General features: G+C 45.2%; 1 protein-coding gene across 1 annotated transcript in view; it reads left to right on the top strand.

Moving 5' to 3' along the window:
• Positions 1-1,102: 1,102 nt before the first annotated feature.
• The window catches only part of DNALI1 (dynein axonemal light intermediate chain 1), a 166,912-nt gene continuing 156,459 nt past the window's right edge, over positions 1,103-11,555 (top strand). The window contains exon 1 of the mRNA XM_069625249.1: positions 1,103-1,379. Coding sequence (XP_069481350.1) covers positions 1,299-1,379 — 81 coding nt within the window. The 5' untranslated portion in view covers positions 1,103-1,298. The remainder of the gene's footprint in view (positions 1,380-11,555) is intronic.

Below are 11,555 nucleotides of genomic sequence, written 5' to 3'. Positions count from 1 at the left end.
GTGGCCCGGGCCTTCACCGCAACACATACGGTGGGGCGCAGGCCTATCTGGCAAACGGTGGGGGCCGGGCACTGCACTTCTCGCTCTCCCCCTTTTCTGGATTCCACGAGATCCGCAGGGATTGCACTACGTGTGCTCGTCATCGTCACTCTCCATTTCCTCATGAAAGAGCGACTTCCTCGTCGCCATTGTTGGGGGTCGCCTGCCATGGACATCCGGCAGGCGTCCCTGGGTGCTAGTGTTTCCGTCAGCACACCACAGGCCGAGTGCCTGTGGGGGTATGGGGCCTGCCCTGGACATCCGGCAGGCCCCTTGGCACTATGGGACATCAGCGCCATCGGGGTGGGGGCACAGCCTGCCAGGCTCCTGACCGCGCGGACACCTGCCACCGTCCTGGCACGAGAGTCCCATGGCAACAGGGCCTGCAGGCCTGGGCCGCCACGTGTAGGGGTAGGGCTGCAGCCTACATCATTAATGAGACACGGACTCAGACCAACCTCTTATGGAGTCTGTAGCCATTCTGTTTGACGTGCCTGCAGGGGCTCCCTTTATTACCTTGGGCCATAACACAGTCATGGCCCATCTTAAAGGGGCAATACACATGGGAGAGACACATCCCCTTAAAGGGGCAATGCACATGGGAGGGTCACACCTAACAGGGAGGATCGCTCAGGGGCAACGTGCTCGCCTGATAGCAAGACGTCACAGAACAACACAGGTCCGATCGCCGGGTCAGCGCTTAGAAACCTCTGGTTATTAAGCGCGTTATAAATAACCTACCATATCCAATTACTGTATGGCAGATATGGTGCTGTGACGAGGAAGAATATGACTAGGCGTAATAAAGATTACCGCAATCTTAATGTTCATTTTATTGTATGCTGTTGGAAGAGTTGATGGAGAAAGTGAAGCATAATGCTGGCCATGTCTTGCCACAGAATCGGAGCATTACGCTTTTAGCTGAAAATCAAGCTTCTTTTGAGAAGCTACCGCGCCACGTCTTACTCTAACACCACATTATAGGATACGTTTCTATACCGGCCATTTTAGAACGGGAGCATTGCCGAGACAGGTTTAAAAGGACCGCAATGCATTGAATACGAGGTTCTCCCTCTTAAAGATGTCCGTCGCCGCACATAGGCCCCGCCTTTGTTTCTATGGTGTTCTGCTACTTCCGGCGTCTAGTTGCCATAGCGACTGTACACAGGTGCTGCGCCTCCAGGATCACAGTCACAAGAAGCAGTAGGTACCAAGAGACGCGACAGTGAGTAAATCCGAGTTCCTGTGAGTCCTGTAGCATGATTCCCCCGGCGGACTCCCTGCTGCGGTATGACAACCCAGTGCTGGTGAGCAGGAACACTGAGAGGAAGTCCCCTAAGGTAAGGCGAGCACTTCTGCACACTGATTATTGTCTCACCCGTTGCACTACCGCTGCATGCACCCTCTTAAACTACTGGTCAGGGTCCCGAATGCTTGGTATTTCAAGAGGAAATTAAACATTAGACACGTACTATGTTACCAGAATTGGATCGTAATATTGAATGTATGTTGCGTGTTTTAAATGAAAACAGTGGCATACATGCAAAGGAGACCTGTGTTTTTTTGTTTTTTTTAGCATTCCATACAGATTTATAATGGAAGAAGCAACACTACAAGTCTCAACACTGAAAGAAAAATCCTGGGCTGGATGGGCAACTCCTGAATTAAATGGGGATTGCTGGCAGCTGGGTCTCGAATTGCCGTTCAATCACGTTTTGGGCTATAAATAATATGTATGATAAAAAAGATTACACATATTTGTAGTCATGATCATTTACAAATGTTTGGTAATTCTGCAAACCCAACTGGATTTTACTTTTTGGTCTGTCACCAACCTCTTCTGATAATATTCTGAGTTAGGTTTTTAGGTATTCATATTATCTGCAACTCTATTAAACCTCAGAGACTTTGCACCCCACCAATGACATGCTGCATTAATATATCAAATACATTAGGGAAACTTCAAAATGTTTTGATACAACCAGGGTTGTCCAACTCCTGGCCTCGAGGGCCGGTATCCTGACAGGCTTACTGGATATCTCTCATTAACATTCATGGCCAAAAATTGGCATACCTTTAGATCCATTGTATGCACATTTAGCTCATGAATATTAATGAGGGGTATCCTGAAAATCCGGGCCTGGAGTTGGACAACCCTGAATAACCCAACATCGTTCATCCTCTCAATAAGCAAACTTGTAATTCCCACAATGGTTCGGTCTGTTGGCTTACACAACCTGAAGTGGTTGGTGGTTTTACACAAGACAGGTGCCACTTGGGCAGGTATGCACATCTCCTTTTTATTTTTCATGAGGACATGTATTTAGCTGGTTTGCTGTGGGATACTTGCCATATTGTATGTCCTTCTAAGGCCTAGTGTAAAATGTTTGGTGCTCCATATTTCAAAATATGCTTAGGGCTACAACAGGTTCTGCTTAGTCCCGGGACAAAACATTTAGTTGAGGTCCTCTTGCTGTTTTTCTTTCCTTTCTTGTACCGTGAAAGGAGACGCGAAAACTCTGAGTTTTTGTGTGGAGGGCATAGCTATGTTGATGCGGCCCTCTGAATGCAGCTCGACTGAGCTAGAATCTTGCTGTTGGTCCAGTGCACTTTCCCTCAAATTATTTTTAGGGTAAACCTGGAAACTGAAAACATTTAAAATCTCGCAACGATTATGTCATGGTTGCCCAAAATATGTCATCTTCCACCAGTATCTATGGTCATGAACCTTGAACCGATCCGGTCACTCTAGTCATATGAAGTATGTACACATTGCTGCTAATGTAAACTGCATGCCATTTCGATCACGTTATCTCCTTCTTTCAACTGTTTTCAGCTTTCCCTAATCTGCTATATTTGCAAAGGTACAGCTGGGAGTAGTGTTTGTCTATATAGGCTAGGCAAACTAGATACCCCAGAGCTTCTTACATAGAGTGAACTTGATTTCTTATGTTTCTGAGGCCTCTCATGTTGTGCAAAAATACTCCACATATTGGTGATACTGTGGCCTAGATGTTCCTGTATCCAGATATAATAACTATTCTATCATATTGTGTATAATGCTTCATGTCAGACTTCTGACTACTCCTGCCTCGAGTTTAAGCACTGTAAAAATATGACGTAATTACTGTGAAATTGTGGGGTACATTTACCAACCCAGCAGAATTCCCCTCCATCACCAATCTGCACTTCAGCAGAATGGCTGCGCTGGCTCTGCAGAGCACCATTCCCGTGCATCAAAACTACATTTCGCAGCTATAAAAATGAGGGCTGCGCTGTCTTTGCCAAGCACCTATTGGGCTAGATGGAACACGGAACATACAGAGAAAGGCTGCCAGTGTGTTTCCTTATGTGCACCAAAGAAGAGAATTGAAAAGCAGCGCTGCTTTGCTGCTAGCTCAATTTCCCTTTGAAAAAAAAATAAAGGAAATATTTTACATTTAAAATGATGGCGCCCTGATGCTCTTTTTCATCTGTTCAGCAATACACAGTGCTGATCCAGGGAGACCCAGCTATGCCCAGCCATATTTTTGTTGTGCTCCCACAAAAAGGGGCATTTCTCATTGAATGACAGGCTGTGTCAGGCAAGATCTGCGAAATCACCAAGAACTTTACTCCCAACCGTACGGAAAAATGCTGTTCTTTGCAACAAAATATCACAGCTGAACTCTTCAACAAGAAGCCCTATTTCTCTATGCTTATGTTAGTGTCAGTGGACCTTTGCCTTGAACAGACTGCCGTGTAAGAGAAATTGACTAGGGCTGCAAATAATGTTTAGAATCTAGATGGAAGAGACAGCAAAAAGGAAAATTCACCACGTGTAAAAAGGTTTGTTTTTTGCAGACAAGAAAAATATCTGTTTAAAAGTGAAATGTAGAATTAGGCCCCGTCCTTGCATAGAAATGTGAGGGAGGCGGGGGGAGTTTGTTTGAAAACATATATGGGATGTTTTATTTCAATAGACTTGCTTCTGATTCAGAAATAAATATGTAAATAAATAAATGCATTTACTGTGCTGAAGCCACAGAACAGGTTTCCTTGCCTGGCTTCAAAGGACATGTGCTTTCTGGGAACACAATTTGCCTTTCCCCAAAGGGCCAGCCCTTTGTAAACTATGAATGGACCAAGAGGAAGCATCTAACACGTTCGTCAGACTTTGTGGCTGGGCTCTAGCCGGGTACAAGAGATTTCTGGGACACTTAGGTGTGACATTTCAAGAAAGCACCTCCCCTCAAGTTAAACCGGAGAGCTTCAAAGACAAACTCCAAAGCAGCACTGGGCTAAACTGAAATTTGGTTGTGGCCTCGAAAGAAATTACCATGTTTGGAAGAAGGCCTGCCCATCTGGCTCAAAAGACTATTTTAATTAATAAACTTTAAGACTGTTATTTCTACGACCGGACAACGCAGCAATGCAAACGTTTTACAGTTTAAATGCAATTTTTGTGGCATTAAATTAAGACGTGGTAGCTTTCACTAGCATGTTGGGGACGGAAATGGCAGAAAATGGTGTTCTGGAGGGGAAGATAGATACTGATGTGCCCATAGGTCAGCGCTCACCCTCTAGAACTTGTAGGACAAGATAGCTGCACCTTGTGAGGAATGTTGGATTCACTTACTCCAACATGACTCAATAAAGAGGACAATTTGGCAAAGGGAAGTCCGTTTAATGACAAGTACATCAAACAGAGAAACAAATGGGAATCAGCAGCATTGCGATCACTTGTCTCGCTCCGACTTCCTCGAACTTCAGTCAAACAGTCATTGTTATAAGCAAAACTCGTCATCACTGACGTCTAATTCTATAAAAAAAATCATCATGCAATATAATTGGTTAGGAAAGGTAACTTAAGTATAGGTGTTATATCTGTATTTGGTAACAGAGCATGTGGATTGGTTAACTCTTATCGGGTGGGCGTCTATGCCCATCCCTCCACATCACACTGGCGGACGTCACTACAACTATGACGTCCTATTGGTAACAGTATCTATAAGACCCTAGATTACATGGTCCATTGTGATTGGGCAAGTTACACCACAAAACATAAATCTCCACTTTAATTAGCAGCGTGCAGACTGGACACCCAGGTGCCTAGCGCCCCAAGTTTCACCCTGCCTCCCTTCCATCAATCAGTATCTTAGGGCTATGTGTCAATTAGTTGGCTGGGTATGGCCTCGGAACTGTAGCCTCTTATCAGGAAAAGTTATGGCATCCTCGGGTTCTGGATGACATCAGGCGATGGTACTTCTTTGCGCCTGGCTGGTCACGTGTCTGTTCACCGTGAATCTGCTTCAGATTCCAGCTTTTATTGTATTTAATTCTGCTTCGGCTCTTCCACCTGCCTGGGCCTCTCTTGTTTTGACCTTCACGGGCGAGCTGGTATGCTCCGAAGTTGATTCTTGCGAGTTGACGCTGTCCTCCCCTTCTCTGGGTGACCTCGAGTTCCCAGACATGAGCCGCTCTCTGTTGAGTTTCAATTCTGCTCTTCCTCTCTGTTCTGGCTGGGTTGTGAAACTTGGCCCGTTAGGCCTCGGGCGGCCTGGGCACATTTCCCGCTTTACAAAATGGAGTCGCACTTGTATAATGTGCTTCATGAGGTAGATATATATAATTGGCGCATGCCGCTTCTATTATTCTACTAAGCATAGCAAGCAGTATCGTTTTCTCCGCTCTTGCATTCCAAGCCTATTTACACACACATGTTTGCCGGGTTAGTTACTTTCATCCTGTCTTGTAACACGTTTCCTTGCATTTTAACATCGTCTTTCTCCTGTGTCCATTACGTCTACATTTATAACTGCTTGCGCTGGTGTGCCATCTACGATAGTCGTTTTGTTCATTTGCGAGTCTGTTCAGACACTTGTGTCATTTCTACTGGCCTTCCATTTAAGGCTTTGGGGTCTCTTCATGGACCGCATGAAGGTATTCCTCATTTCGTATCAGCGGCTGGTATGGCTGTCTGATAGGGTACCGATCTGCCCAGGGTTGTCTGGTTATGGGCACGGATCTTCTAATGTACACTGGGCATAGTCCCAGTGCGGCTCTCTGTTGGTCCATTTGATCTTCATACGTCTTCCTGGTAGCTCGAGATGGGGGGCAGGAGTGGAGGCCATGTCTGGGGCCTTCTCTTCACCCCCCCCCCATCTGGTCGATTCATCGACCACTTCTGCTTCATTTTCCGTCTCCATTTATTTTCATTCTTCAGTGTTTTGTTCATCGTCTTCCGGGTTGTTACATGATGGTGTGAACATGTGTGTCTTTGGAGTCCATATTTTTATCACGCCTTTCAAACTCCCTGCTGTTTTTACATGTTCATCTTTGTTCCAGGTCATTAGCTGGCATTGTCCAGTTAATCCATTTTCCTTCATACTTTCTTCGTTTCTTAGGATATGCAAACTTGGTTCCTTCTGGCGCAAACTCACTGGCCTTCACAAAGTCTCTTATCTCTTCATCTGTCAGGTCTCTGGGCTTCCTTCCTGGTTCGACGTCAACCACGATTTTCATCCCAATGGCTTTCTTTGCAGTTTTCTGGCACTGTGTGATGATTATTTTGATCACACAGAAACCTAGTAGTATCACTACTAGCAGGGCTCCCAGAAATTTGAATGTCAGCCATCCATTGTGGGACTCATGAGAACCGGTTCCCAAACCACCCGTCATTGTCCACTTCATCCGTTTCATCAATCATTTGGTTCTTTAGGTTTGTCAACATGCTTATGGCCTCTGTGAGGGTTCCGTTTTCTTCATCGTGTGATGGTATAAATGTGCAACATAATTCCCCAATTTTTGCACAAACACCTCTATCCATTGCAGTGATCATGTCAAGCACATATCTGTTTTGGAGGGCCATCAGTCTGATTGCTCTCAGTTCTTCTTTGATCGCGTTGAATCCTTTTATAGTGGTATTGATGGTCTGCAATAACTCCCATCTGGTTTTGTTTGTTTGCTTGTTTGTTTTTATTCACTTTTTATGCGTGCCAGACCCAGGGGTAGCAGGGCGCAGTGGCAAGAAAATGCAAAACTTACATGGTTACAACATAGCATAGCATACAGTATAAAGTACAATAAAAGGTCTTTAGAACACAAATAATTACAAAAAGTACAATGTTCCAGAGAGGTCAATCAGAGTTGCAGATGTAAAGAATTAATGCGAGTAAATACAGTGGGAGGTAGGTGATGCAGGTCAGCTAAGGTCAGTCGAAGTGAGAAGTTAAATGACATTTTGTCTGAAACGGGGGTAGGGCAAGTCCATTCTCAAGTCTTGTGGCAGTGAGTTCCAGGTTTTTGCAGCCTTTACCGGGAAGCTATTTCCACCGATCGTGGTGAGTCTAAAGTTCGGTATTGTCAAGCAATTAGAATTGACAGCTCTAGTCGGTCTGAGAGATGTTCTCCTGTGGAATTTGTCAATCAGGTATCTGGGGGTGGAATTATTGAGGGCCTTGTGGGTCAGGGATAACATTTTGAGTTTTATTTTGTTGTCCGTGGTCAACCAATTGTGATGGCGTCTGGCGGCAGATATATGGGATCGTTTGTTTATGCCTAGTGCTGCTCTCAGGGCATTATTTTGTAATATTTGAAGTCTTTGAGTTATTGTTTTATTGGCTCCGGAGTATAGTGCGTTGCACTAATCAATTCTGGAGAGTATTCGGGCTCTAGCCAGGATTAAGCAGCTCTTATTGGAGAGGAATGGTTTACCGGCTCTTATCAGTTTGCACGTGTAGGCCGTGGCGGAAGCAAGGGATTTTAGCTGTTTATCAAGTGATAGGGTAGAATCAAGATAGAATCCCAGGGTTTTTACATCCTTGGACACTTGGATGATATTCCCATCTATGTTGAATGAGGAGAATTCCTGGCCTAGTTTTTTTGATATTAGCTTGGGTGGCCAGGATAATCAACTCTGTCTTATCATTCAGACAGAGGCCATGAGTGGCCATCCATGCCTGGATGATAAGATATACCTTGTTCACCAAATCCGTGTCTTTCACATGATCCCCAGAAAGCGGGAGGAGGATCTGTGTATCATCTGCATAGTTAGTGTAGGTGATACCGAGATGGTCCAGATCATCGAACAAGGGCTTGGTGGAGATATTGTATAGAGTTGGGGAGACACAGGAGCCCAGGGGGACACCGCAAGAGATGGGGGTAGGTTCTGCCGCTGCTGAGGTGGAGAAGACTCTCATCGTTCTTTCACTCAGGAATGACTCGATCCATCTAATTGCTTCCGGGGAGAAATGGGCAGCGGAATCCAGGTGGCAGCAGAGGACTTTATGATCCACCAAATCGAAGGCAGCTGAGAGGTCCAGGAGTAGCAAGAGTACTATTCTCCCTTTGTCTCTCAGCTCGTCAATTTGGGATTTCAAATCAATGAGGGCAGTTTCTGTTCCATGTAGGGGACAGAAGCCCGATTGTCTCTCTCCTAAGAGGTTGTGTAGTTCTAAATGCTTTTGAATTTGGTTGTATGCGGCTTTGTCCAGAATCTTGAGAAGAAACGGTACCGTAGTAATAGTAGTACTTCGACTAATAGTAGGTAATGAGTGGGAATGAGGGGGTCTAATGTCTGCTTTTTGAGGAGGGGGAGCACCCAGGACTGTTTAAGGTTGGCAGGGATGGTGCCTGAGGCAAAGGAGGCGTTAATCAATTTAGTAATAAAGGGAGATAATTCTCTGGCAGCATCTTTTATTAATTGTGCTGGGCAGATGTCTCCTTCACAATTAGATGGTTTGAGCGACAAGATCATTTTTTCTACTTCCAAAGTGGTCATTTTGGAGAAGTGGAAGGTATTACTGTGTGCCACTGAGCTATTAGTATGGTGCATTTTGGATGAGTCCTGAATTTTGAGCGATTCTTTTTTTATGCTGTATTTTGTTTTGGAGTGTGATCATTTTATTAGCTAGGGCTCGCTGGATATCTGTGCACCAAAGTTTGTCCTTGGTACAGGTGTCCGGTGTGGCGATAGGAGGCTCAAGTTCCTTAAGGATGGAAAATAGCTCTTTCATGCTGGAATTCGATTTGGCTATGCGATCATCATACGAGTTGCGTTTTGCCTGGCAAACTTCTTTTTTGTAAAGTGAGGAGAGAGGTTAATTTAGCTTTGTTATCGACTGAAGGGCAGAGTCTCCAAGTGGTTTCACTCTTTCTTTTCAGGATGCGTAGGTCTCTTAGCTGTGGAGTAAACCATTTGTTTAGATGAGCTTTCGGTTTGCTTGATCTAAGTTTGAGAGGTGCCAGTTTATCTAGAGTGGAGAGCATGATATTATTAAATTCTTGCACTAGGGTGCTAGGGTTTAGATTTGCTGATAGTGCGTTGAGGGTCGGTAGTATAGCTGGGATAACTTTCTCTACAGTAATGCATTTTCTATTTCTGGTTAAACATGGTGGCGCTAGTGGAGGGGCCGTATGTTGGGTCTGGAGGTAGCTAGGTTTAAGGATGCCAAAGAGTGGTCTGTCCAAGGTAAGGGCATTATGGACGAAATAGTTGCTGAACAGTTACAGTCAGCTAACCAATCTAATGTTCTCCCCTTCAGGTGCGTAGGCTTGTCAACTCTTTGAGTTAGGCCTAGTGCGTGAATCATATTGGCTACCACCGTAGCATTAGTATCCGTGGTGTCATGGAAACCTAGATTAAAGTCCCCAAGGAGGATTAGTTGAGAACAAGGTTTGAGGTTATTGGTGAGTAGGTTATGGAGATCCTCTTCAAAGGTGCCTAAGGGGTCTGGGGGTCTATATAAAAGGTGAATGGTGAGTGATTGATTATTATTTATTTGGAGTTTGGCAGATGGGGTCTCGCAGGATTGAGTCGATTGGGTAGATACTAGTCTAAGTGAAAGGCTCGTTTTAGAGATTATGGCAATGCCGCCACCTCTTGCACCTTCTCGGTAATGTCTGACTATCATGTAGCCGTCCGGGATGGCCAGCATAAGCGAGGGTCCTGCGGCATTGTGTAGCCAAGTCTCCGTGATTGCAAGAAAGTCGAAGTTGCCTTCTGTGATTAGGTTGGCAATGTCTAGAGCATGGGCGACAAGCGATCTCACGTTAAGGAGTGCTCCAACGATGGTTGGGGTCTTGGTGACCTCTGTGGCTTGGAGGGATAGAGTAGTAGATGTATCGGGTATCTTGGGCTTATTATTCTGAGTTGGGCAGGTATTGGAATTGGGTTGTAAAGGTAGCCTAGTATAATGAGGCTTCCAGACCTGCTGAAAGTTAGTTTTGATGTTGGTAGGGGGAAGGGACCTGCGGAGAGGTTCATGCAATTTAGTCAGTATGGCACGTAGTCTAAGGTTTCTGCTGGGTTTATCACATGGGAGTGATACAGCGGTGGCTGTCTCAGGGGACCTGTGGCTAGGATGTAAATATTGGCCAGGAAAGTTATGGTTCAGATGTATTACAGACGTCAAAGGAGGCAGAGAGTCAGGTAAGATAGCATCTAGCATGATGAGTGAGTGTAGGATAGTCCTCAGTAGGACTGTGTAAATAGCTGGTAGATACATAGTTATATAAAGGTGGCCTGTCTAAAATACAGCATTAGTAGTAGTGCCTAAAAGCAAGCACAATATATGCTAGAAATGTCAACATGTAGGAACAATTTGGTATCAAGAGTCACCTAAATGCGAAACACAATATATGATAGAATATCCACATGTAGGAGCAATTTGGCAACAGGGTTTACCTGGGAGAGGGATGCAATATATGCTGTTAATGCAATCTATCCTTTCTCTACTATTTCCGCAAGTGTGCATTAAAATATCACATGCATAGGCAGGGATAGGTCTCTAGGTAGAGAGCTTTGTTTACGATAACCATAGGTTAGGTATCTAGCAGGACCTAGTTGTCAGAGACTCCATGAGGGGTCAGTGCAATAAGGAGTGGATGGGAACTGCGCGTGTGAGATATAACAGTACAGCATAGGAACAGTAATAGAGTAAACCTTAAGTTGCAGATATGTATGGTAACATTGACGAGCGTACATTTAATATTAAAGTACTTACAGAGTCAGCATATCTCAGGGGAAAAGGCTAACCCGGGTAGATGGCACCTTGGCAGTGTCAGAATTGTCTCAGGGGGCAGCTGGAACCAGCTGGTGTTTCTTAATGGGGCTTGAAGGAGGTAAAGTTATATTGTTGTAGGGAGAGGAATCGGTAGGTCACCACGGGTGCTCTTGCAAGCAGATGATTTAGGAAATGTCCACGTGCTCCGGATCTTAGGGGGGTGGCCACGCCACGCTCTCCGGAGCGAACAGGAGCTGAACAGGCCTTTTCTCCGTGGCCTTCGCTCCCAGTGGCCGGCTTCCGCCTGCCGGTATGGCCCTCTGGGAAATGAAAGGCTGCCGTTGCCTAGCAGCAAAGGGACAGCCTCGCTATCATGCCGAACTTTCCGTCGGCCATCTTCTGGTCAGGCAGCTGATCAGAACAGCTGATGGAAATAGTTATCTGCAGCTATTTAGTATTTGCTCCAACTTGGATGTGTAGCAAGTGTATCGTTGTGAATACTGATGAGGTTAGGCTAAACAGCCTGTGTTC

This window comes from Ambystoma mexicanum, chromosome 11, assembly GCF_040938575.1.
Source record: "Ambystoma mexicanum isolate Mex_15411 chromosome 11, UKY_AmexF1_1, whole genome shotgun sequence".
Classification (NCBI taxonomy): Eukaryota; Metazoa; Chordata; class Amphibia; order Caudata; family Ambystomatidae; genus Ambystoma; species Ambystoma mexicanum.
The sequence above is the reverse complement of the archived record's forward strand: the minus strand, read 5'-3'. Positions and strand labels throughout refer to the sequence as shown.